The 27,175-nt window shown below is 46.7% G+C and overlaps 1 protein-coding gene and 1 long non-coding RNA gene across 4 annotated transcripts in view; one reads left to right on the plus strand and one right to left on the minus strand.

Moving 5' to 3' along the window:
- Positions 1-1,567: 1,567 nt before the first annotated feature.
- LOC112808659 (uncharacterized) lies at positions 1,568-8,458 on the minus strand. Its single transcript, XR_003204411.2, has 4 exons — positions 8,350-8,458; positions 7,517-7,733; positions 5,905-6,135; positions 1,568-2,018 (listed from the first exon to the last, which is right to left on the minus strand). It is a non-coding gene; the product is annotated as an uncharacterized lncRNA (long non-coding RNA).
- The window catches only part of PRMT8 (protein arginine methyltransferase 8), a 91,435-nt gene continuing 70,393 nt past the window's right edge, over positions 6,134-27,175 (plus strand). For all 3 annotated transcript variants that reach the window (XM_025851853.2, XM_073886920.1, XM_073886921.1), the window contains exon 1: positions 6,134-6,437. In XM_025851853.2, coding sequence (XP_025707638.2) covers positions 6,363-6,437 — 75 coding nt within the window. In that variant the 5' untranslated portion in view covers positions 6,134-6,362. The remainder of the gene's footprint in view (positions 6,438-27,175) is intronic.

The raw sequence follows: 27,175 nt of genomic DNA on the forward strand, positions 1-27,175 counted from the left end.
ATACGTGGGAGGGAGAGGCTGATCTACTTCTCAGCCTTTGTTTTGGCCATCAGAGTTGAATTTTGGTTTGAGATGCATGTGACCAGTCTTTGTTTGATTTGGGTATGATTAGAATTATAGTTTACACCATGCATAAAATGACAAATCAGAAAGCGGATGTAGGTCTTGTCTCCTACAAACCTCCTCTTTTAAAGAAATGGGCTCAAGAGGTAAAGTGACTTTCTCAAAGCCACCCACCTATTTAATGCTGGAGCTGGGACTAGGGCACAGGTCTGTTGACCCCTGCAGTACACTCTTTCTCCACATGGTGCTGTGTCTCTATCTCATGTAGGTAGACACATGGTCTTGTATGATGAGATGCTGGGAAGGAAACTGGCTTCTATTAGAACACTATTTCCTAGGAACTATGCTAGGTGTTTCATCTACATTGGCTTATGTTATTGTCATGCCCTTCTGCCAGAGCAAGATCACCATTAAGCCATTTTCACACAGATGGAGAGGTTAACTTACTGGGCTGTAAGACCACAAAGCTCATGCTCTTTCCTCTCGGAAGTGAAGAAAGAGATAAGGGTGGTTAAATGGTCCAGAAAGGAAACAGATGGAATCAAGCACAGTTTTGTTTAGCTATGTCCATTCACTGTGCATTTTCAGGTGGGGCTATTCCTGAGACACCAGAGATCAACCCTGCACTAAGGCAGGTCATAATGTGTCATGCCTCAGGTGACATCAGTATATAATGTGTCTGGGGCAGGAGCAAGGCTGAAAACTTCTTACCCATAAAAGTTTCAGAGGCACACAGGAACTTTAGAATTTTGATAGAGAATGTATCCCCAACCTTACTTGAATGGAGGCTACTATGCTTCTGGTCCAGACCCTATAGCCTCCAGGATCTCTCTGTCCATCTCTATAGATACTTCGCAGGGCCTACGTGACCAATGATTAAAGCTATATCTAACCTATTAGAACCAATCCATATGACCCTTGATAGGACTTGAATCCATTACCAACTTTTCCTGGGAGAAGATGTATCATCAGGGTAGGGATATGTCCTTTCATCTTTTAGTCCAGAATGTCTAGCAGAGTGCTTGGGTCCTAGTACTTAATATAAGGGCTAATGGAAGCAAATTTGTATTGAGTTATCGCACTGGATAAACTGAATTGATTTCTAGTTAGCCCTGGAGAATTCAGGAGGGATTTTCCAGAAAAAGGTAAGCCTTTATGAAAGATTTGAAAAGGAGGAGAGGAGTGGAGTATACAACTTCCACCAAGAGGAGAAAGCTAATTTCTACCGCAATAGCATTTTAGAAGGACTATTTAAGTATCTTTATGTTTCTACCACTATATCCCTCTTTCAGGGCCCTTCTCTGAAGAAGTTTCAGTTCCATCATAGGCCACCGAGAAAATCTTTCTGATGTCTTTCTGAGTCCTCTTCACCCTGAGAGAAAGGCAGGTAACAATGGTATTCAATTTTTTAGGGGCATAGAACACCAAGGATTTAGCTATTAATGTGGAACTACTAAGAAAATGTCTCTGAAGAATTGTTAGAATAAATAATCAAACCAAACACTTTTGTATCTAGCACAAAACAATGCTGAATTGATTTACTCAGACATTATCAGAGCAAGAAAGAATAACATTCTGGTTTTAATGGCAAAAGGAAAAAAAAAAAAGAAAGAAACCCAAACTTTGTATGTGCTGGTGACACTCTTGCAAGTTGTTCTTTGGGATGTAGTTTAAGAAATAATTTGCCCTTGTGTTAGGGAGAAATAGGACTGCAGAGGCTTTTGTGTAGGAGAACTGCCCAGGTGTGGGGCTGCATGGAGGCTCAGCCAGGTAGCTAGCCGGCTGCTGCAGCCTTGGCGTGGCTCCCGTCTGGCCCAGAAGACACTAAGAACACTGCTGGGTGAGCTGCCATGAGGTGGTGATGGATCACGTCTGTGGTCTGATTCCTGAGGAGCCATGGATTCACTGCAGCGTGCCATGGCCATATGTGAGCCCAGGCCACATGTGAGGTTCTCCTAGGAGAAGGAGGAAGAAGCCACATGACATATCTTATACATCTTTTATTGCAACAATCATATTTGAATGAGCCAGAGTCTGGGCTTTCCCAGACAGCACAGTCTGCAAGAGACATTGCATCTTAATGGCAGGGGCATTGGATTTTGGGAAGCAATAAAGTGTTGACTGGCTCCTGAAGTTGAACAACTACACAGTCTTTACCTCCTGAAGGGCTCAGAAATGAGAGGAGACAATTCTGAAGTCGCCCCATAGGGTGAATGGAACCTTAGAAGCCTTGTTCAACCTTCTAGGGTTTGCAGTTCCACTGCAACAGCTATGCCAAATAGTCTGACTGAACCCTTCCAGTGGCAGGAAATTCACTTCTCTGTGGCATCTCACAAAGCTAGATAACTTTTCCAATTAATAGTCCTTCCCAAGAGTCTCATTCCTACCTTTGCATGCTGGTTCAACCATCAGCACATTTTCACTATCAAGAACTTCATGGCTCTCAAGAACCTCTGTGTTAGAGATGGACCTTTCTATACTGTGGGGGTTCCTATAGTTTTGGAGGGCCCTTTCTATAACTTAGGGACCTTCTTTCTCTGTGGGTCCTTTCATCTTTTCCACATATTTTTATCCAATTGTCCTCAACCGTGACTGCACATTATAATCAACTAGAGAATTAAAAAAAAATCCTGATGCCAGGCCTCACTAAATCATCCTTTCTGGGGGTTGAACCAAAGCACTGGTATTTTTAAAGCTCCTCAGATGATTCCACTGTGCCAAGTTTGAGAACCACTTGTTCTCTTGTTCACAGAATCTGGTTAACCTCTTAAAGGTCATGCTGTAGAATAAAACATCCTAGATTTGAATCCTGACTCTGTCACTTGGGCAACTCTCTGTGTTTTTGTGTTCTCATCTGTTTTTTAGGGATAATAACAGTACTCTCTGAAAAGAGTTGTCAAAAGAACTGCATGAGGACATATTAAGTCTAGATGAATCTCTGGCATCTAATAAGTGCTCTATAAAGTTTGACTCAGAGCCTAGGACAGGGCCTAGCAAATGTTAACACAATGTTTGTGGTCTTACCATGAGCCAAGCATTATCCTACGTACTTTACATGTACTAGTCAATGCATTTTGTTGCACTGAAGACATAAGCAAAATGTGTCTTCAGGACACCTCTACATGGTAGGGCATATTGTCCCAGACTATCTATTTAACTTACATCTTAGTGAACAACCTACATCTCTTGTCATCTCATGTATCTTCTTGCCTCCCACCAAAATCCCTCCTAAAGATCTTCTATGAAAATTCTATACACTTCCAAAACATCCAAGGTGACTAAATTCAGAGCTCCTCAATGGTCAATCCAATACCTTTTGTTGCCTATTGTCAAACCCAGTGTTTATTAATGAGCTAGGCATATAACAGATGCCCAGTAAATTCTTTGTGGAATGATGAAATTAATCTTGTAAAACTATGCTAATATATTTATGCAAAAGAGAAGGAGAAAGACTGAATTCCTGTGAATGGTGAGGTAGTGGGGATGCCGACTTATGTGCTAAGCATTTTTCGTGCATCATTTTCACAACTGTAGGAAATGAATGTTCAGGTAATCTTTGGCTGTGTAATAAAGTACGCCAGAACTTAGTCTCTTAAGGTAACAATTCTTTTGCTTGTGAATTTGTAATTAGGTGGGAGCATAGCAGGAATAACAACTCTGCTCCAAGATGGCTCAACAGAAGACTGGAGTATCTACCTTCACTCCAGCCATTATGGAACCACCTTGGTAGCCTAGACTCCTCACCTGCAGCCCCAGGTGGGCTCTGGGTTGGATGGGCTGGAATAGAAAATCTTGCCAGGAGAATGCAGCTCTCTATCTCAGCCTCTCTACTCCCCATTCTAAGGGGAACTGTGTCTGTGCTTGGGGAGAAGCCAAACCAAGCAAAAGATTTCAACAGAGAACGGAGGAAACACACCCACTGAGGTTCTCATAGCAACATAATCACGCACAGGCAGCAGCCTATTTCGGTGGGAGCTTGTCTCAGCTCCCCTCCTCCCTGGTTAGTCACAGAATGGATGCACTGCACAGGCAGAAGCAGTGTGGGGTGAGGTGGGGGGAGAGTGTTGAACTGAAAGTCAGGAAGCTGGGAAGCTGCTCTCAGATGTTCCCTCAGCTGGCTGAAGGATCATGGACAAATGTCCTCCTTTCTCTGATCTCAGGGTCCTTATTTGTAAGATTTAGAGGACCAAAATGCTGTGAGGATTCTTTCCTTTCTGATTTTCATTGATTGTATGAGTATTGAGACTCTCATGGTAGAGGATGAGATGTCTCAATCTTTTGATTCTGAGAAAGATGCTAAGATAAGATGGGGTTCAAGAAGGTAAAAGTCATTCTTTAGATTCATCTCATTCACTCCCCTACAACTTTCTGCATGTTGGCAGGATGTGAAAGGAAGGAGGATGACCAGGTGTTGTGAAAGATTTTGCTCCCTCACCCCCAACACTAGTCAAGGTCTGTGGTCTGGGAAAGGAAAAGGTTAAGGAGTTAGGCTCATTCTTTCATTTACATTCACTCCTTCCACGAGACACACACACACACAGACACACAGACACACGCACAGGAGCCCGTTAGCCCAAGCCTGTTGCCCATTGTCTTTTCACTCTTTTTACTCTCCACTCCCACTTCTCTCCCTCCTCCACTTATTGCAATGCATCCTCTCTTTCCCCTAGGATCAGGTGATGGAGGCATCTTTAGATTCTGGCCCATTTCTTCAATGGACTCTGAGGTTAGTCGAGGACAACCAGGCTCACATTTCCTGGCTGTCAAAGGTGATGATAAAAACAAATAGGGCATGCACGTGGGACTGATCTCCCTATGTAAGTACAGGGTTGAAGTGAAGAGAGCCAGGGTGCTCAGGAGCATCTGTCAGGTCCCTGTCCTTGACTTCTGGGTTGAAAGCTTGAAACTGCAGCTGTCTTTGAAGAAGTCCAGCCTGACTGGCCTGTTGCAAAGGGAGAGACAGAGTGCCCCCGCCCTTGTTCTATTTCCCACCCGCCTGACAGATGGCCAGTAAGACAGAGAAAAAAAGCTCTCAAAGTGAAGACAGGAATGCATTGTATAAAAATTCACACCCCCTGCTGCCGCCCAAACTCCCTTAAAAAAGGATCAAGAGAATCCTAATGGGTACGTGACATCCTCCCTCTCTCCCATAAAAGGGACTTCAAAATCTGGTGATGATGGGGGAGGGGTGAGGAGGGAGAAGAGAAATGTGTGGGCAGGGGGCTGGTAGGGAAGACTGAGGTAGGGGGAACAGGACTGCAGGCTCATCCATTTGACTTTCTCCTATCTTCCCAAACCACCTCTGGTTGAACCTCTGGCCCAACCTCTCAGCCTAATAGAGGCTTGGGGCGCCAAGTGCCTGGACAGGGTCAGTGGGAGAAAAGGAGAGATGATAGCACACTTAGTCCTAGAGTTGAAGGAGTTAAGGACCCTCCCTCGCCCAGACACCCACCCCTTCGCTCCCGAAACCGTAATTCGCCAAGGAAGGAACCAAGAATTGACGGAGGAGCTGGGGAGTTGGGGGGTGGGGTGGGGTGGGGGCGAGGTAACTATGGCCCAATCTTGCCCAGAGCTTGTCCTCGGTGGGAGGACGAACACTCGGGTCTAAGAACCTGCAAGAGCCCAGCTCCGGCGGCCCGCTTTCTCCGAGCCTCCCGCGTGGCCCTGCAGCGTCCACGCGGCCCTTGCCCTCTCTCAAGTTGTGCACAGCGCCCGGCAGTGGAGGCGACCAAGAGACCCCTGGAACCTGGGGGAGGCGGCGGGCCCGGGGGCGCTGGGGGCCCTCCGTCTGCGCCCAGCCGCCGCCTGCTCTACCGAACCTCCTACCCCGCCCCCACTCACCCGGCTCAGCCCCTAGGAGAGACGCGCAGGAAGCGTGTTGCTTCGCCCAGCCGATCTGCAGAAGTTGAGAGGAGTTGGTGGCTGCCTCCGGCCGGCCGGACTTTGCGAGCAGCCGTGAGAGGAAACGCCGCCGCTGCCGCGGAGCCTTCGGGGCTGCCTCCCTCCAGCTTAGCCCGCAGCGCGGGTGGAGAGGGGCGGGGAGGGGGTCGGGTGCGCGAGAAGAACTTGAAACTGTGTGAAGGAATCCGAAGCAGATGAGAAGGGAGGAAAATAAAACAAAGTGGAGACTGCAGAAAAGACTCAACCGTAGTTGATTGTATCGGCTGACGCTCCAGCAGAGGGGCTGGGTTGGGTTTTTTTTTTTTTTTCCTCCTATTCTCTCTCTCTCTCTCTTTTAAAGCTACACCAGCTCTCTCTTTCTCTACTATCTCTGTATCACCAAACCCTTGCTGGCTCTTATGGGCATGAAACACTCCTCCCGCTGCCTGCTCCTAAGGAGGAAAATGGCGGAGAACGCTGCCGAGAACACGGAGGTAAGGAGGCGAGAGGGCTGGGGCTCTCGGCGACCCCGGCAGCCCACCTCGGACCACCGCGCCGCCGTCGCTGTCGCCGCCGCCGCCGCGCCGGCGCTCTGCACCTAGTGCCAAACTTTCCCCTGCTCCATCCCGCTTGCTTCTGCCGGCCGTGTGTGTGTGTGTGTGTGTGTGTGTGTGTGTGTGTGTGTGTGGTGGGGGAAAGACAGTGCATGTCTCAGGTCCCCTCCCTCTTGAAAATGCAAAAGAGTCGCTCTCACCCCATCTCCCTCTCCTGCCACCCGCTGCTCGCTTCTCTTTCCCCAAGTCCCAAACCCTGGGCAGCAGCGCTCCCCTGCCCTCTCCTCTGGGCTGCATTTGGGGTCCAGAGTCCCGGATTTGTGCAAAGCTGGGATGGGTGATCCTGGGGCCACGTTTCCTCCCTGCAGTGCCTTGACCGTCTCCAGCCGCTGCCTCAGCTTTACCCTTCAGGCTCGAGTCAGTCCCCAGCTCTCAGTCCCCGCAGCACCGCGGAGAGCTCCGGGCCTTTTGAAGGGGGGTGGGGCGGGAGGTTGGGGGCAAACGGAGCCGGTGGTGGGACTTGGGCACCACCAATAGACCCTCCCGCCCAGATCCGGCCCGGGAGAGGTCTGCAGTCCTCGAACGTTTGAGCCGCCTCGGGGGCGCTAAACCCGGGTAGGGAGCCCTGGCCGCGGCCACCTTCAGAACCAGGGACAGCGCCCGCTCCTGCCGCAGCCGAGCCCGCGCGGGGTGGGGGCTGCGCGCCGTGGGGGCTGCGCGCCGTGGGCTGCAGCGAGAAATGGGTCTGCAGCCACTCGTCCCGCAGCAGCTTTGGAGGAGGTCGCTCTAGCTCCGCAAATTGCGCTCTTGCCCCCCGCCTTCGGCAGCCCAATAGCTGCCCTTTCTCTGCTCTCGAGTTGGCCTTGAGCCTCAAAGAGCCCTGCTGAGTTTTGCGTCCCGAGATTGGAGACTGTAATTCCCTGGCCTCGCACTGACCCTGCTCTAGATACAACTGGACTAGTCCGTTGGCTCTAGGCACCTGTAGTCACGAAGGGGATCAGCGTGGGCAGCCCCCTTACCTTCTTGGAGAAACGGTGCGCCGAGGTGGGGGCGGAGTGGGGTATGTGTGTGAAGATCATCCCTTACTCGGTGGCAGGAAAAAGACAGAGAGCAAACTCCCGGGCTCTATTAATAGCCTGGTGTCTGGTGGGGCTGCCGTACATTTCACATATGGTTACCCATATGCAGCGTGGGGCGGGGATGGAGGTGTGGCGCGGGGATTGTCCCTCTGTCTTGCTGGAATGCAAAAAGGTGCAGAGACCCTTCTGATCTTCTTCAGTAAGGTCTTAACTGCAGCTAACCATTACCCCACAGCATAGGCAGCAAAGCTTTTAAAATCCCCATTCTCTGAGAGACTAGAAGCAGCATGCATCTGGTAATTGTCGACTTCGAAAAACAAACACGCTCTGGGGCTTGGGCATTCAGTAGCTAACGCTGTCTCCTTGAGTTAGGGCAAAGCCAGCATGCCTACAGTCCCCTGGACACTTCCTCTTCCCAGCCAGCACAGGCGCCTAGCCTCACAGCAGAGAGCTAGCCTTACCAATCCCCTCGCATTCCTCCCTCTGATCGCCCACCCACGGAAGAGGTTGCTAAAAATAGCTCAGAGTCAAGGCTGCACTTCTGTAAAGTATTGGACCAGTGGGCACGTCACAGTCCCTGCAGCCAGGTGGCTGGAGCTCTGGAAGCAAGAAACAGCTTTCTTCGGCTCTTCCCCCCCCCCGCCTCGCGGTTTCTAAAAAAAAGTTTTCTCGCGTCCCTAAGCCCCCCCTCCAACCCCGGCTGTTGCTCGGGGTCTGGGTGCAGACCCCTGCCAGATTCTGCAGTGTGCAGGAGTGGCTGCTGAGCTCCCCACCTTGGCCAGGGTTAAAGGCGTCCAGAGCAGGCAAGAGCGACGCGCGCCAGGCTATTTTTACTTGCTTCCCCCGCGGCTCCAAGCTCCCCCTTCTCAGCAGTTGCACATGCCAGCTCTGCTCAAGGCATCAATGAAAACAGCAGTAGAGGCGGCTGAGCTCCTGCGAGGAAAAAAAAAAAAACAACACATCGCATGCCTGGCACAAAGGTGGGGGTGGGGAGGGACAGACCCAGCTGGGTCTCTTTGGAGAAGAGTGAGTCTGGGGGTTCAGTTCTTAGCAACTTCCCTTGTGAGGGAGAAGATTCAGACTTGGTCAAACGTGCCCAGTGGAGGCATCCAGGCGCGTGACAATCACTTGGTTTTCCTCCAGGAACTGGCTGTTTTTTGGAATACACCAGGACTAGAGCAGTACTTCCAAAAGTGGAGGTATTATGGGTTTGCCTGCATTATGGTGAGAGAGGAAAGGACACGTGTGTGTGTGTGTGTGTGTGTGTGTGTGTGTGTGTGTGTGTGTGTTGATGGTGGTAGTGGTCCTTGTTGCTAATTCAACGTCTTTATCAGAGACTGACTCTGTACCAGGAATAATTAGATACTCCTGATTGAAAGATGGAGGCAACCCCAGGCCCCTGCCCATAAGGAGCTCACAGTCTGGTGGACCACAGTGCCCAATAATTCAGATAATTCTGTAGCACTTTTTCCTGCCTTTTGTTAGTGTTGTTTGCAAGCACTTTATCTCCTTTCCTCTTACAATAATCCTGTGAGGTAAACAAAGGTTAGTATTCATTTCATGTCCCCATTTCATAAGTGAGGACATTGGGGCTGCGAGCTCAAGCAGTTTCTGAGAGTCACCTGCTGGGCTAGGACAGCCCTGGGACACAGACTGCCACCACTTCTGACTCATTGCCCTTTGCCCTACACTTACTTCCAAAAAGATGTCATGTGTGAATAGGAGTGGGTGAGGAGTGGGGAGGACAGAGATACTTTGGAAGGGAGAGAGGCAATGTTGGGGGTAGGCAAGGATAATGGGAGAAAGTTTTTTTTTTTCACAAGGTAAAGATAGGGATGGACATTCTAATTGTCCGGCAGGAGGGAGAAAGTGAAGAAAAGAGCTACTCATATTGTGAGCAAAGCCTCCCTCATTAAGTGAAGTTCAGATCTGGGGCAGTGGGAACATCAAGGGCACGGGCTTGGCGGGCACAGTATGTTCTGGGTGGCCCTGAGTGCACTCTTTAACTACTTTGACTTCAGTACCCCTATGTGTTCACTTGAGCTGGTTCCCCTTATGGTACAGAGAAGGCATAGGATATAAGGAAATACTCTGACAGCCCCTGGCACAGGGTACACATGAAGCAATGTTAGTTCCATTTATGCTTTATTGGGTTCCTTGATATGCTTCTCTTCCTCAGCTAAAGGCATTATCACCTCTGCTCCCCACATATCATCAGAAACTTTCTGATACAGCCTTCTGAAAAGTCTGCAAAGCCTCTGGCCTGACTGTTCTGTCCTACTACCCTATTCAACTCACTATCAGTGCCCAAGGCAGGTCATTTTCACTTTTGCCTTCACTATGGCAATAGCCTCTCAACCGCAGGTCCTCTTCTCTAATCCCGCCTCATTATCACTGCTCAGTGGGTTTTCTGAAGCACAATCTGCTCATGATCACACATCTCTTTAAAAACGTACCATGTTGCCCTCTTGCGTACAGGATACAAGATAAAGCCCAGTTTCCCTAGTACAGTGTAAAAGTCCTTTAATACCTGCCCAGTGCAATTCTCTGTATAAACCACTTCCCACCTGAATGCTTTTGTGCATACTGGTCCTTCTGCCTGGGCTGCTCTTTCCCCCTCTTCTCTGGAAAAAAAAAATCTTTCTCAACCTGCAACACTCAACTCAAAGGTCATTTCCTCTGGGCACCCTACCGAGATCTCCACTTATCCTCCACGCTCACTCATTCTCCTTCTTCTGTGTTCTTAACACAGGTCTCATTTTTCCTATTATAAGTTGATTGCCTTTTTATATGTCTATTTCTTCAGTTAGATAATGAAATTTTTTTTTTGGTATACCTTGTTCCTAACACTGTGCCTGACGCACAGTAAATAATAAATGTTGATAAATGTTGACTGAACTGATTCATGTGATTATGCCAAGTAAGTTCATGAGCCTTCTGGGTTTTAGTCACTCGTGACTTTCTGAAAATTGGGCTTCCTATCTCCCACCCCTCTGCTGCACTTCTGCTATTGTGGACCTTTAAAACTCAAAATGAGTAAAGATTCTGGGAATCAAGTTGCTGCAGCAACTCAAAACATGGGTACATTTTGGTTATTCATATACCTATTCGATATTCTGTAATTATTGACTCTTACTATGGGGTGTTCATCTGAAAAGCAGATAAATGGATTAATCACAATGCCCAGTTATGAACCATGGGGGGATAATGGATTTTTCTGAGCTGCTGCTTGCTTTACTGATTCTTGGTGAAAGCCTGATGCATTATTTATGGTGATGACTCCCTGACTGGGGTTTTAGCACCTCAGAGGAGAGCCCCCAGGGGTGGGGAAAAGAGTTTTAGCAAAGGAGTCATTTTGGAGGCTGTTTTTTAAAAAAAAAAATGTTCTATTGACTTACTGACCCAGAGAGAGAATAATTATGGGTTGGGAAAAATCCTACAATGGGACAATGGGGTTAGGATACCAGTGATGGCTGCTCTATGAGTTGTGGGGAGCACTGAGCTGACTTCTGACATGGTGTACGTTGGTGGCTGTGGCTAATGGATTCTTCTCCTCAGGAAGTTCTTTTCAGCTGAAGTGTGTGGTTCTATAGTACAAAGGTCAGAGAATTGAGGAGGAAGAGGACGAAAGAAGGTAGGATACAGGCCCACTTCTTGGAGGACGGTCTGTATCCATGTCTCTTTCCAAAGAGTATGGGAGCTAACAACTATCTCCGCTCTAGAGCCAGACTGCTTGGCTTAAAATCTAGCTTGGAACTCAGTAGATGTGTTGTTAGGTTGAATATAACGTAAACTCTCTGGGCCTCATAAAATTGTTGTGATGATTAAATGAATTAATTCATGCAAAGGGCTTAGAATATGGTGAGTGCTCAATGAGTGTTTATGATTATTATCCGGCTAGCTTTTAGGAGTCTTGTTGAAAAAGTGCAAACCTGATGAACTCTGCCACTTCCTTGTTCCTCCAGCTGAAATGATCCATAAATGATAATCCACATCAATTTTTTCCTCCCTCAGCAAACACTGATTTCAATCCTTCAGTGAGTTCAGAAGAATTAAGAAGATACCCACATTCCCCCCCCCCTGGGGAATTTGGCTTTTCAGAGTCCTAAATTGGCTTTTGGCTGTCAAGGAGGGTGAAACACAACACTCTCGTCTCCAACTCAGGAGTGGGTTTCGGTTCCTCTTCTTTGCTAACTGCAATGCGAAGTGATTATCACATACCAGTGTTGAACGTGCAGAAATCTATAAAAACAGTACTTACACCTTGGAGTCTACTGTGCCAGCAGGGGAAAAGTGGGCAGCATGACAACATGTGAACTGCCAAGGTAACTGGAAGCCGCATTGTGTTGTGTGACACACAGGCGTTATTGTACCATTGTGAACTGACTTAGTGAAAGCACAGAGAGAACACAGGCAGATAGGGACCTCCAAAAGGTCCCTCTGTCCATGCTCCCACTGCTGAACACACTTAACCCAGGACACCAAGTTGGTTGCTTGGTCTCTCACTGAAAAGCTTGGGAGAAGGTGATTTCCCCAAACCTCTTACATATCACGTATCCCGGTAGGAAGTTCTTCCAGAAGTGGAGCTCAATCTCTTCTATTGTAAACCCAGTCACCTTTGTTTATATTATTCCAAAAGGAGGTAGAAACTGTCTGGTTGCCTTTGTATTTGGGGCTGTATTAGGACTGTCTCACCCTCATCACTGGCTTTTGTTCCAAGGTATTCCAAACCCTGTGTCTCTGATATTCTGACATTAGCCTTCTCCTATGATAACTAGGAGAGGATTGTTTAAGAAGACTTGTCTTTCCCGTGTTATGCAGCCCATTGGATACTTCACACATCAAGTGGCTTTTCTACTTCACTTATTAGAATTCCCTCAAGCATCACAGCTTTCCCTAGATTTGTAATGGGTGACCTATAAGTAAAGAGCTCTTTTAAAAGTGTAATTGTATAAAAGCAAATAGCCTGATGTGTACATTTTCATAAAGTCATAGAATCTTAGAGCTGGATGGAAACTCAAATCATTTAAACCAAGAGATGGAAAATCTTGCCTAATATCACAGAGATCTTCAGTGCTGGTGTTGAGAGCATGTTTACTGCTAGGTCAATGCCATTTATCCATTGGCATTTATACTTTGGCTTTGGTCCTTTAAATGTAGCATCTGATTTACTGTTCTTATTTTTGGTGCTAATTCTGTGTATGTCCTGACACGTAATATTGAAAACCAGAGTTTCTGTACATATAATCTAGGAACTGTGTATAATGAGATTGCGGTCCTTTTCACATGACATTTAAAATGCTTTGGCATATATCATCTTATTCAATGTATGCCATCATACACTACATACATACACACATGCATTATATAATGTATGTCAGACATACATACACAACACTATGAGTTACATATTATCCCCATTGTACAGATGAAGAAGCCAAAGCATAGACGGTTAGTGTTACTTGCCCAAGATACCACAAGTAGTAAGTGATAGAACTGGGATTCAAACTCTTCTAGCCACCAAGACCCATACTTTTTCCAGTCTACCAGGCTATGAAGGCATCTGAGGGACCAGAGTAGAAACTTAAAACATGAAGAGAAAGAATGGAGAAATTAAGAGGAGAAATGAGGAATGGTGGATTTGGAAGAAATGGAAAACAAGACATCAGTCCTGCCTTCTTTTTTCCGGGCTTTCTTTCCCTGCCTCCCCCCACCACCCTGCCATCCTTCTTTTCACAGTCATCAATGCTACGCCCTGTGGGTGGCAGGGACCTGATATGACTGTGGCCGGGACAATCCTCGTTCCACACCGCCTACTCATGTAAGATATCCTTATGCCTGGAGTCCTCGCTAGTGGGCTAGGGGAGAAACTTGTCTAACACAGTATGCCTCTTTTGGGGGGTGAAAGGAATAGCAAAGACTTCAGAATAGGAACTTTGGGTTTTAATTGTATCTTTGTGGTTTTATCACCTATGTTTGTTTTCTGTGGCTGCTGTAAGGAAAGACTGCAAACTGGCTGGCTTAAAACAAGAGTAATTTACTCTCTCACAGTTAGGAAGGCCAGAAGTCTGAAATCCAGGTGTCAGCAGAGTTGGTTCCTTCTGGAAGTTCTTAGGGGGGAATTTGTTTCTCACTTCTTTCCTAGCTTCTAGTTGCTGCCAGCTGTGCTCGATATTACTTGGCTTGTCAACACATTGCTGCAATCTCTGCCTTCATCTTCCCATGGCCCTTTTCCCCATGTGTGTGTCTATATTTCTTCTTCTTTATAAGCACACTGGTCAACTGGATTAGAGCCCAACCTAATCTGGTATGACTTCGTCTTAACTTGATCACATCTGCAAATAACTTACTTCCAAATAGGTTAATATTCTTGGTAATGGGTGAGGACTTCACATTTTGGGGGAGGAGGACTTGATTCAACTTGATTCAGCCCACAACATCATCCAACACAGTGTCCACATATATTAGGTCTGAGTTGAAAATGGCAGATGAATGACTGAATGAACATATAAATAGGCCTCAGAATAGTTGCAAAGTTGATGAAGGTAGTTTCTCTCCTTCAAGTCTCTTTCCTCCTGCTCGCTCAGCTGTCCACCTGCCCACTGGCTTCTCAGTGTCTTGATAGGACCTTCCTTCCTTGTGCAATAGAAATAATTATAACAAGAGCTGCCATTTTAATGTTCATATTGTGCGTTGGGCATAGTGTTAAGTGCTTTGTAAGCATCACCTTATTTAATTTACACAAGAAGATTACAATGCAGCTCTTTCTATTTCTGTTTTGCAGTTGAAGAAGTGGGAGCTTGCGGTGGTTGATTATAGAGCTAGAAAGTAGCCAAGGTGGGGTATTCTCAGAACTGGAATGTGCTTTGCTGTTGACTCAGGCTTCTCTCCTGTTTTTATCCACATCCCCAACTTTGAGCTTATTCTCATCTTTGCCCCACACCAGCTCCCACTTGCTGAAAACTTTGGGGGATTTAGGAAGGAACTGATACACTTCTATGCATATTCCAGAAAGGACCTATAGCAAATTGGAGTCGTTCACTCTGTAGCAAGCTTCACGTATTAGATCCCCTCATCCTCCTAGGAGGTTTGCTTTGTCATCGCCAAGGGAATTATTTCAGTGGTAGAATTGTGAGCCCATTACCAGCTTATTTGAGAGGCAATTCTGGAAGCAGGAGGGATAAGGATTTTCTTGGCACCTTCCAAACAGTTAAGCCACATGGGCTGCTGACTTCTCACCTGAGGTGCTTTAGTGTGAGGTTAAGTGTGCAGCCCCTGGGACTGACACACCTGGGGCTGGATCTCAGCTTACCAGCCTGCGCAAGTTACCATCATCATCTGTGCCTTGGCTTCATCATCTATGATATGGTAATAGCACTTGATCCCATTGAGTTATTATGGGGATTAAGTGAGCTATTTCACATAAAGCACACTCCTGGCACATGGTAAATGCTCAAGAAAGATTAGCTGTTATTTGTAATCTGGGCTTATCCAGTGCTGCCCCAAAAGGGGGAGTGGACGAATAAAGGGCCTTTACCACTGATGTTATGGAGCCAGTTTCGGCAGAGCTGGAGCAGAGCAGTCAAGGGAAGGCATCTTTGATTCAAGTTATTCAATCACTGAATCATTGATTCAGCCATGAAGACAGCTGAAGACAAGGTTTTTAGTACCCTAGGGGCCCAGGGGCCACTAGCCCCCACGTGAAGTGCTTCAGTCACAGGAGGGATGGGGTTCTCTGTGACCCACAGGCTGGCCTACCGCACTCCAAGCTCTTAGAAGCAGGTGTTTGGCAACATTTAAAGAATTAGATGGAAACCTCACTGAGTACCTACAAATGTGAGAGAAGTGGGAGATGGGAGAGTTTCAATCATGATCGGTTGCAGACCTTCTGAAGGAAGGCCCAGTGCCTTAGACTTGCTTGTGCCCTTTGTAAGCCTTGCTGCTAAAAAGAGAGCAGTTCCTTCTTGATTACTGGATTGATCAATAACTTTCCCCCATGTTCCTACTGAGAAAAACTGAGGCACAGGAGAAAGGAAGAGAGAGGACAGAGGTATTGCCCAGGCTCATGTGGCAAATCAGATGTTTAATGACTGAGTTGAACTCCCTGTCCTCTTTGCCATAAATCTAGCAGAATATATTCACTGCGTGTGAGGCATGACCCGGGGGAGGTTCAGCTAAGACGGAACTGAACCAGGCTAATGCCAGTATAAAGGGAAGGGCCATTAGCAAATTCATCAATTAGGGCCCTATTTAATAGCTCTGTTGTGAAAGGTAATCTCTTGTTAGCCGAAGTAAAGTACAGTGGTGGCCTTTGAAGACTGGGCCTGCTGGAAAATGAAAGGCTACAATTCCCACAGACATCTTAAATTCAAGGACTTCATCTGTCCCTGACAAGCAGTTACAACAACTTCTCTCTAAGGAGGCTCCATCAGACAGTCCCACAAAAATGATTACGACACCTCAGAAGTGTAGACAGGATCCTAGTTAAGGAATGCTCTCTGCTTACATGCCTTTGGTCAACACCTGCCTCCAGGTACATAGTAGGATAAAGACGAATATTTATTGAATGAATAAAGGTAACAAACCTGTATATCACACCTACACCACACCAGCTTCTTTTTTTGCTAGAATGTCTTTCTACGCCCCCTTCTCCAGAATTGAAGTTGTTGTTCCAGGGGTGGGACAGGGGAGCGTTTCGGAGTCAGGCTTGAGTCTCGTCTTCATCACTTCGGGATTATAAAACCCATCTTACAGGTTAGCCATGAGGATTAAATTCGATCCTGGAATAAGACATAAAGAAGAATCTCGACAAATGTTTTCTTCCCCCCCCCCCCCCCGTTGTAACTGTTTATTTGCCCAGCTTTTGTTTTGTTTCTGGGGAAGATCTGTAGTGCAAAGTGGGAACAGTCACTTCTAATGTTCAGTTTGAGTGGATACAAATGACCTAATCCAGACTGGAGTGTGTGTGGGTGTCTTTATGTGCAGGGATGTTTGCGTACACTTAAGTCTGTAGGCCCATCATGCAGAAGCACATGCTTGTACACTTACGTACTTATCCTATGTGGTTTGCAATTTGTAGTAGGAGATACATCAGGTACACATTTAATTACTAGCCTGGAGCTTCTGAGCTTGACCCAGGGTCTGATGAGTCAACACGGGAGAGTGTGTCATATGTGGGACCCATGCTGGGGTGAGGTCGAGTGTGGGACTCTGAGGGAGAGTCTTATAGACACAGATCTGAATTGTAGCGTCAGGAAGTTTATGCAGCCTTGACTTCCCTGATGGGTAATATTTATTACACAACTCAGGCATTGTGGTTTTCTTTTGGGCTGGGTTCTGAGTCACCTTCTTTTCTTACTACCCACCCAGGCCATCTATCCCCTCTCTTGGCTTCATTACTAGTTTGGACGCTGATGATTCCCAGACTCCAAGCTGTAGCCCGGATCTCTCCTCTGAGCTTAGACCCGCCTAACTGACTGCCTATGGGACATCCCCACTCAGATGTCTCACAGGCTCCCCTGAGGGATAGCATTTCTTCCCACCAACCTGCCTCTCCTCCTGCTGATCCTCATCCTGCTTAGTATTAATTCACCAATCATAAGCCCTGACTCTCCTATCTCCTTTCTTCACAATGAGTGATGATTCTACATCCCACAAGCTTGTCTCTTTGTCCTGAACTTGTCCTCCTGTTTCCGGTCCCACCTTTGTAATCCCGGTTCATGGCCCCCCATTTCTTGCCTGGATCTCTGCAGTGACCTCCTGGACACTGTCCCCACATCCTCCCTTTCCTTGCTTAGATTTATTTTCCTAGCAGCATGAATATGTGTTCTAACATGGAAATCTGATTATACTTCTCACCTCCGTAATCCCCTTCAGTGACTTTTCCCTTATTATTAGGAGAAAGGTCCCCTCCTTAGCATAGCTCATAGAGCCCTACACAGTCATTCCCCAGAACACCTTTCTACCTTTCTTTCTTTCATTTCTTGTAAGTCCTTTCCACCCACTCCAGCTATGCTCAACTTGCTTCCCTCTATTTTCCGGATACCTACTACTCTTCCTTCAGGTCTCTGCTTAGATAGCATCACTTCCTGGAAGCCCTCCCTGATACTACCACCTTATCCAAGTCTGGCTTAGTTCTCCCACCCATGTGATCCTATAGTGTCTGTGCGTTCTTTGTCATGGCACATATCACACTGTACTTGCTGATTTCCTTGTCTATAAGTCCACCATAAATTTTGTGAGAGTGGGGGCTCTGTGCTGTTCACCATTGAATCCCAGCACCCACTATAGTGCCTAGTACTTATTAGAGGTTCAAAACCATTTGTTCAATGGATGATCATTGCTACATGCACCTTTCCTGTATGGAAAATGTTCTATGGATGTTAGTGTTTAAATGGATATCTATCTGTTGGTCCCTTCCTAATACACTGGTCTCAACTATGTCACATAGGATCCCACTCTAACAAGAAATCCTCCTGACCCAAAGCCATGCTGTACTTAAGCTGTCCAAGTTAGATGTCCCAGTAGTATAGAAAGAGTTGCTGATGGACAAAGCTAGAATTGCAGGAAGAAGGTTTATAGTCAAGGCAAACTGGGTAAGAGGAGATTTTTGAATAAACAAAGGTGTAAGTTTAATATCCCCCAAACAGACAAGGTGTCAGTTCTAGAAAGGATGGGGGTCAGGGTTTTGCCTAGGTGATTGGGAATTCCCTGCACTTTAGCAGTGGCAAGATGCAGCAGAGAGACCATGGAGGCTCCCCTGAAAACCTTGCTTGAGGCAGAAGAGTTTGGGGGTTTGGATGAGACAATATATTTATTCCCAGCATCACTGACTGATGTGAGCAGGAGACCTAGTGGGGGATGTCCCCAGATAAGGGAATCTGAACTGCCCTGAGGTTCTGGCTCCTAACTGCTCTGGGGCCAGCTGCTCTGGAGAGTGGACACGACTCCTGCCCCCAGTTTTGCCCAGGGTTATATTGGTCCAGCACTGCTATTCATTCCTCTGTTTATAAGGCTAAAAATAAGATGCTCTGTATTCCAGGATGTGAAGAAAACCAAATCAATGACTTGGGCTGCCAGTACTGCAGGGTCCTAGGGCTTTGTCCACAAGGTCAGATCTGGTGGCTTTTCTTGGAGGCTTCACTGAAGCTCTGCCAAGCCTGCATCCACCTCCTTTTCTTCTTCCAGCTCTGCTCTAGCATCAAAGATCCACAGTCTCAGAGCTCAGAGCTCTTTTTTTTTTTTTTTTAAGATTTTATTTATTTATCTGACAGAGAGAGACACACACAGCGAGAGAGGGAACACAAGCAGGGGGAGTGGAAGAGGGAGAAGCAGGCTCCCCACCGAGCAGGGAGCCCGATGCGGGGCTCGATCCCAGGACCCTGGGATCGTGACCTGAGCCGAAGGCAGCCACTTAATGACTGAGCCACCCAGGCGCCCCAGTCTCAGAGCTCTTGAGATCCATCCCCTATACCCCTGGAGGGTACTCCACATGATCTAATCAAGATAGTCAGGCCCTGTCCTAAGACTAAGGAGGAACTGCCTCAACCTGCCTTGATTATTTGCTCCAGTTCCCAGGCCATCAGCTCATATTAGGTAGTGTAGAAAGAGTTGAGAACCAACTGACAGAACCCACGATCCTGACTTTGTTGTCATCTGCCTTCTATGACTCTCAGCTACCAAATGAAAAATGGATGAGTTGATCCTAATCTATCCTACTTGATAGGGGTGCCTTTGAACTAAATGAGACAAAGGGAATAAGGCCATTTGGGAAAGGGAAGAGGTATTGTGCAAGACTTAAACTTTGTTGTGATTCACTTGCTATCTTAAGTGTCTCCCAGTGCAGCGTTATGCCAATTTCCCCTTATTGAATTGTCAGTGGAGTTGGAGACAAGCTCATCGCCATCCTCCACATGGCTTCCCCTTCCAGACATGCCCACGTGTGCTAAATTCGTGCTGTGCAAAATGGGAGATGTTTTCCCCCTTGGTGGCAAATGGCATAGAAAGTGGAGGTTTGGGGAAAAGCAAAAATATGCCGTCAATCTGGGCTTTGGCTTGGTGAGGAGCAGACCTCTTTTAGGGTCCTGATTTGAACAAACAGTGTAAGGGTAGGCAGCTTTCAGGCAACTATTTATCTGGGAAAGAGTGAATCTTCCTCCAGAAACCTCTGTCTTCATTTTTGCTTTCCACCTGCTGGCTCAGTCTCCTCTGTTCTCTCTCATTTTTCAGGCATGGGCCTGTAGGCTTCTAAGAGCAATGGCTCTTTCTTTTTCAGGCAGGAGAGACTATGAAGGGCTTACCATTCAGGTGGCAGGGGGAGACAGCTTCAGCTTCTTGGTTCTGGGCTCTGTGGGCCTGGATGTTGGAGAGAATCCAGTCTCTGGCAGCAGCTCCTTTAATACTCATTCAACCAGGCAACTGATGCATAACCTTACTTGGTGTCACAGGTCTAGCCTGTTCTGAATGTGTGTAGGGCTAAAGGAAAAGAAGGGGAAGATTTTAGCTTCAAATTTCTTGAAGCCATACATCTTTGTCTTCCCAAGTGTGCAGTACAAGACCGTCATTTCTAAAGTGCTGGGACCTGCCTTATCTCCCAGATATAGGCCCAAGCCAGGATGTCATACTCCTTTGGGTACCACGGCTGGTGCCAGAAGCTGAGCTTCATACTGAGGGCCTGAGGAAGGGCAGATCCTATGTTAACCGTCCTCTGACATGACCTCACCACCAACCTTGGAGACCCCCCACTCCTTCTTACCCACCGTTATGGATTCTCATTGCATGTGACCAATCTATGATATTAGACACTGTTGGTTATTGTGTTTTTCTTGATAGCCTCTCCTCTTTGGTGTCCAAAGCCCAACTTTCTCCTGCCTCTCCCACATCTCTGACTTCTCTCTCAATCTCTCATGCAAATTCTTCTTCCTTTCACCTCTTAGTGATGCTGTCCCCAGCTTACTGTCCCTGGATAATCTCATCCTCTTCCACATCTTGTGACGTCCAGACCCTGGCTGGATTTCTCTTCCTCAAGTTCTGCAGGCACTTCAATTTCAGCATGACCCAAACTGAGCTCCTTGTGTTTCCTCTGAACTTGCTCATCTGTGCCTCCCCTTGTATGCCTGGCCTTCCTGGAGGGCTTTGCCATTCTCTCCTTCATTCTAGTCAGAAATAGGGAATCATACTAGGGGCTTCTCTCATTCTCACCTCCCCGACCCCAATCCCAGATAATATGTAACAAAATCCTTTTAACTCTACTTTTAATTCTACTTTGTTGACATCTCCTTTTCCTTATCCCTACTGCCTCAGATCAAACCCTCATTAGCTCTTGTCTGAGCCACTGTAACGGGCTTCCTTCTTCCCAGCTTCTGCTCTTGCTCCTTGCCAGTCCATTGGCTACACCAAAGCACAATACCTGGGCTATGGAAGGACTCAGTGGATGTTTGTTGAATGAATGAATGAATGAATGAGTGAGTGAATGAGTTATGGGTAGAGATTGCCTACTCAGAGGACCAATGCAAGGTGATTGTTCTGCGGCTGGTTGCCTTTGTGAGTTAACATCAGGGATCACCATTCTCTATCTCATTTGGCATTGGTGGTGATGGTTGGGTATTAAATAATTTTAGGATGAGGTCTAAGGGATTTGGGAGACCTGGTGATAGCCCAGGCTCTGCAACTTGCTTGCTGTGGGACAGGTATTTTCCGAGGCTGTCCTTGACCCTGAGAGTACTGCAAAATAAAGAATCAGGGAGTTTGAGGTTCTCATTTGCTCTGCATTTACCATGTAGCATTATCCTTTGGGAGGGAGAAGAACAAAGATTATGATAGAGTGAACCTGGAGAAGTGGTTGAATCCATAAGGAAGTATTTTGGTAGTTCCTTACATGAAACATTGTTCAACACCCCCAGCATCACCCAATTCTCTCAGAAAGTTCTAATGTGAGCTTCCGTGCCCTCTTTCTTCCTCTTTCCCTTGTGACAGAATGGGCTTTATCCCGGGGATTCTGGAAGCCTTTCGGCAGAGCTCAGACTCGTAAACAAAACCTAGTTTGTGCCTATTTAACAGATAATTCCCATTAAATTTCCCTTGTATTTCGGCTTGAGTAGGGGTTTTACATTAAGGTTGAGTAGCTGGCTGGGTGATCCCAGTAAGTTCCTTGGTTATTTGGGCTGAGTTAATAACATCTTACCTGAAGCCAGGGGACAGGATTTCATGACTCATTGAGGTCCCTTTCAGGTTTCCATTGTTAATTTGACTTTTCCAACTGCAGGTTTTAGTGAATATAATTGTGTTCTATACTTGTACATACTATCTTCTCTTTCCATGGTAAATTTCCTGTGATATCTTCTATACTTGGTTGTGCCTGGATCTTTTTGGAGAGCTGGCTACTTGCCTCTTCCAGGTCACTTCCCCACCAGTGTCAGGAAAGTGCATCACCTCAGTCCCTCTCAAGGGTTCTGGAGACGAGAACCAGGATATGAGTAAAGAAAGCACCAAAAGTTACCAGCCTTAGGAAAAATATTTAGTAGCAACTATTTTAACTCAGTCCATCGCTTCAGCAGATCCAACCCCTTACAGTATATTGTTTTGCAGTAGTTCATTCTGTCCAATTTCAGATAATGAATAATCACTATTATATCGGGTATTGTTCTAGTGGTTTCCTCCAAGGAGCGCAGGGTGACTTACCACATCTTGGAATTCTTTTCCAGGCCCCACATCTGAGGGATAAGGAGGAGCCAGGTGGAAGAAGAGGACAGAAGTAAGAGTGACTCTTTCAGATAAGGAGGCTCTGGGGAGAGGTGCTTTGTCAAGGTCAGAGAGTTAGCTTCAGGGCCAGAGTCAGGCTCTAGCCGCTGATGGTCCTACGCGTCAGGTTGCTGTGTTTATTTTCCAATCTCTGCTAAATTCATCTTGTCTTTTCTGCTTACTACAAGGTGGTCTCTTATCCCCTACAGAAAGCCAAAGAGTTCACTTTTATCCATGCTTGGTGCCTAGTTAGCTCAGTGTCAGAGCCCCGGCTAGGTCTGGAACCAGGATCCTCTGGCTCACCTTGCCAGGAATGCCAGTGACCAGATTGATTCTGGGGTGTGGCTTGCATTTTAGGCTGCAGGATGTGGACTGAATCCATTAGCTCTTTCACTGGAGATCACCCATATGAGTTGGATTAGGAGTCAACCTGCCTCAAGTTGGGGTTATAGACCAAAGGTGTCTGGAGGCCCTTTTCTAAGTGTGCTGGTATCTTACACTTGTTCCTCCAGTTTGCTCTCCATCCTTCTTCACTCTGATTTATGCCCTGGAAGACTGAATTATAATGGACTGTATCAATAGGCTCCCTTTCCCAGCTCCCCCAGGCCTCTGGCTGTTAGAGTTCCACCAGAGGGAAGCATCAGCGGATCAGAGAAGAGGGGGGAGTGAAGTCAAAGTAGTTATTCTTCCAGCTCCTTCCCTATGGGGTCACTATCTACTTTTTCCCAGAACTGAAGCTCTCATGTAGCCCTCTCCATATAGCCATCACCATCTCTGGGTTCCAGTAACTTCTCTCCTCTTGCCTCCTTACAGCTAGAGGTCATCGTGGAGCTCCTGTGTTACCAATCGTGGGGTACTGTCACTGTAGCTTCTGCTGAGCTACTTTTACAAACAGAAATGCTTGGTGGCATTCATTGAGTACTTATTATGCTCTAAGCCCTTTCAAAGCTCTTTACATGGACTATTGAATTTAATTCTTAAACAGTCTTCTGAGTAGATACTAATAACGTCCCCAATTTCAAAGGAAGGAACCGAGACACAGAAAAGTTTAGTAAATTTCCCAGGGTCACATAGCTAGTATGTGGTGGACCCTGGTTCCAAACATAAATAGTCATATACCGGAGCCCAAATTCCCACTGGTTACCAATGTGGTCCCTGGACCAACCAAATCAGCATCATCAGGGAACTTGTTAGAAGTCAAATTCTCAACCCTACCTCAGACTTACCGATTCAGAGACTCTAGGGGTGGGTCCTGCAATCTATTCTTCAGGTGATTCTGATGCGCACTCATGTTTGAGAACCACTGCTCCACACTGAACCTTCCACATGAGGTACATGTATCTAAACACTCACCACTTTCTTTGAGAGAAATTCACTCTTTCTTTCTGTACCCACTGAGACTCACATGGCTGAACTAGCATGGCTAACTTCCATTCTCCAACCTATCCTAGGCTGCCTTAAATACCATGCATTGCCCATGGTATAGGCAGTTTCTATCTTCTGTATTTTGGTTATTCTGATCAGCCAGAAGCTCAGGTTCCCCTCAAGGTTGGTTTCTCAGGGCTGTGTACCTATTTGCTCTGGCTTTGTCTTTCACTGATCTTCTCCTTTTTCCAAGCCTCAGCTCTCTAATTGTGAACACAACAGTGATAAATAATGGGAAGACATGAACCAAACCTGCTCATAGTTAGTTTCAGAGAGGCCAGCATTTAAAAATCAAGACATTTCTGATCAGAAGATAATGTCATGGGATACTGGCCACCTCTTAGAGAAGGTGCCCATCCTCTCTCTGCCATAGTCCCCTGCTTACCCGTGGTGGGTGTCATCACCTATATTCACACACTCCACTGGTTCATGTCACCAGCTTGGTCCCCTTAGACATGCCTTTTTGATCCTTGGGCTCCACTGTATTGAATCTAGTCCCTTCTTTTCCTATAGATGGGAATCCAAGGCCAGAGAGGGTAAAGGCTGACTCAAGGATGCACAGTGAGTTAGTGGCAAGCTGGGACGAGAAATAAGAGCTGTTGGACCCAACCATGACCCTAAGTGGGATGACTTTGAATGGAAAATATTTTGGGCAGGGGCTGTCATTGCTGGCCCTACAGGTCAGGATCTTGACCTTGGAGCAACACTGCCTCTCCTAAGTCTGTGTTAAAATTTGGGAGGCAGCTTCTTCTAGGCTTGATTCCACGTTCTTTCAATTTCTAACACAATGACCTTGAAATAAGAGTTATATATTCTTTCTTCAAAAGATTGGTGTAAAGGTCAAGTGAAAAAAGTTAAAGTGCACTTAGCATAGCACCTGGTTAACATGGTAGCTGTTGTTTTGTTTGTGGTGGTGAGTGTTGATCAGGATTGCTACATGCTCACCCGTTTTGAGTGAATTCAGAAAATCAGACCTGGTTTGTGTGTTACAGTTAAGCCCAAAGGGATCTGAGGCCACATATGGGCCCCGTTCATCTGGGAAGATACCTAGGGGAAACTGGACTCAGAAATCCTGTCTACCGCCAACTCAGACAGCATGGAAGCCCTGACTTCTGTCATTTGCTAACATCAAGGACCTGGGGGGAAGCCACTTAAACTCTGAGCCTTAGTCTTCTCTACTGGGATGTTTGTCCACCCATCCATCCATTTATCCATTTAATTAGTTGCTCCTTCAACAAGTATTTACTGAGAATGAACTATGTGCCAGCCCCATGTCATGCAGTATGATAAACCCTGGAGATGCAACCAAGTAAGAAACAGTCCTTGCTTTTGAGGAGTTTATGCTTTAGTAGGGGAGTCAGACAAGATACCAGCCATTACAAGGGTAGTGTGGAGACTGAAGGAGGGGTGCCAAGGGAGCATCTATAGAAGGGTGCTGTTGGGATGCCTGGGTGGCTCCGTCGTTAAGCGTCTGCCTTCGGCTCAGGTCATGATCCCAGGGTCCTGGGATCGAGCCCCGCATGGGGCTCCCTCCTCAGCGGAGAGCCTGCTTCTCCCTCTGCCTCCTGGTCCCCCTGCTTGTGCTCTCTCTTTCTGTCTCTCTGTCTCTCTGGCAAATAAATGAATAAAATCTTTAAAAGAAAAAAAAAGGAAGAGTGCTATTCGGGGAAAAAGGACAAGACTTGTAATTTAAAATTACATTAAAATACTTCACCATTTGCTAAGAACTGCAACGCAGGAAAAAGAGAGGCAAAGTCATGCCCCTGAAGGCTGTATGCTTCAATTCCCTCTGTTCTTTAACATTTCTTAGCACAGCAAAACCTTAGGTTTTCTTTTATACAGAGATGAAGGCTAAGCCTTCCCCTCACTTGTCTTGCAGTTGCACAGGAGAGGAATTTCATGACATTCTCTGAGGGAAGGGACTATGGCACTCATGGAGGGGGAAATCCCATGATTCTTTCTTTTTTTTAAAATTTTATTTATTTATGTGAGAGAGTGACAGAGAGACCATGAGTGGGGGGAGGGACAGAGGGAGAGGGAGAAGCAGACTCCCCGCTGAGTGGGGAGCTCACCAGGGGGCTTGATCCCAAGACCCTAAGATCATGACCTGAGCTGAAATCAGATGCTTAACTGACTGAGCCACCCAGATGCCCCAATCTCATGACTCTTAATAAGAGATCTTGGGACCCTCTGATTAGTAACCTTAAAAAGTTGTCTTTAAAAGGAATCTTATAAAGCATTGAGGACCTATCATTCTGTGGAGATTTATCTTTCTCTGACAGGCAGATTGCATGTTCTGTGACCAATTTCTTTAGGTCTTTAGGACTTGCTATAGGGAATGATATCTGAGTCTCTTACTGGAGTTGTCCAGGTGTGGGTTGGGCAGGAATGTGTCAGTAGACAGGGAGGAGCCAGCGATTCTAGGCAGAGGAATGACAGGTACCAAGGCCAGGGCACAAACCCATCAGGGGACACAGAGAAGGGCAGTAGGACTGGAGCAGCATTTGAGGAGGAACCTGAGGAGTATACAGGGCTCAGATCATGGCAGAGGGTAGAGAACTGTAACTCTTGGTTACAGATTTGGACTTTAACTGTAAGGGCTCTGGTAGCACCAGCTTCTGCTTAAGCCTCATGAACAAAGTGTTTGCTAACAGCTAACCCAGTTTTCCTGGGCTCTGGAGTGCTTGGCCTCCTTTGAGATAAAGCAGGGCAGAACAGGACATTTGTGTGGGGGAACATCTGAGAGCCAGCCTAGAGTGGGGCCGGAGTCAAGCATGGACAGGTGGCAAAATGTGCCCTGGGGGCTCTCTGGGTTGGAGCTGCCTGGTGTGGGATGAGAGTGGGCCTCCAGGACTGACTTCCAACTGCTCCATCATGGCTATTCAGCCCTTTTCTTTGCATAGCTCCCCCAGACACTTTGTCAAGGAAATCATTCATTCATTTATTTGCTCATTCATTCATACCTTCAACGAATATTTATTGAACACTCACTCAGTGTCAGGCACCGTTCTATAAACTGGGATTACAGAGCACCTGATGGTGCCTGCATTTATAGAGCTTTCATTGTATGGGGAAGATAGACATAAACAAATATCCACACTCTTATTAAGCACCAGTAAAAGTTCTGAAGAGGAATAAAGCGAGTAAGGGAATAGAATGTGATGGAGGTGGGGTATTTGCAGAAAGAGTAACCTGGAGAGGCCACTCTGCAAAAGTGAGATTTGAATAAAGACTTAAATGAGGTGAAGGAGGGAATCATTCAAATATATGGACAAAGCAGCTGGTGCAAATTTCCTAGGTGGGGGCAAGTTTTGGGTGTACAAGCAGTAGAATGAAGTCCAGGCTGACAGAGATAAAAGAGCAGGAGGGGGGTGGAAAGGTTTCAGATCCTTATAGGTATGAAGGGGATGGAAAATTTGGGGATAAAGTTTAGAA

Source organism: Callorhinus ursinus, unplaced genomic scaffold (genome assembly GCF_003265705.2).
Source record: "Callorhinus ursinus isolate GAN/ISIS: 27379988/994484 unplaced genomic scaffold, GSC_fseal_2.0 scaffold74, whole genome shotgun sequence".
NCBI lineage: Eukaryota > Metazoa > Chordata > Mammalia > Carnivora > Otariidae > Callorhinus > Callorhinus ursinus.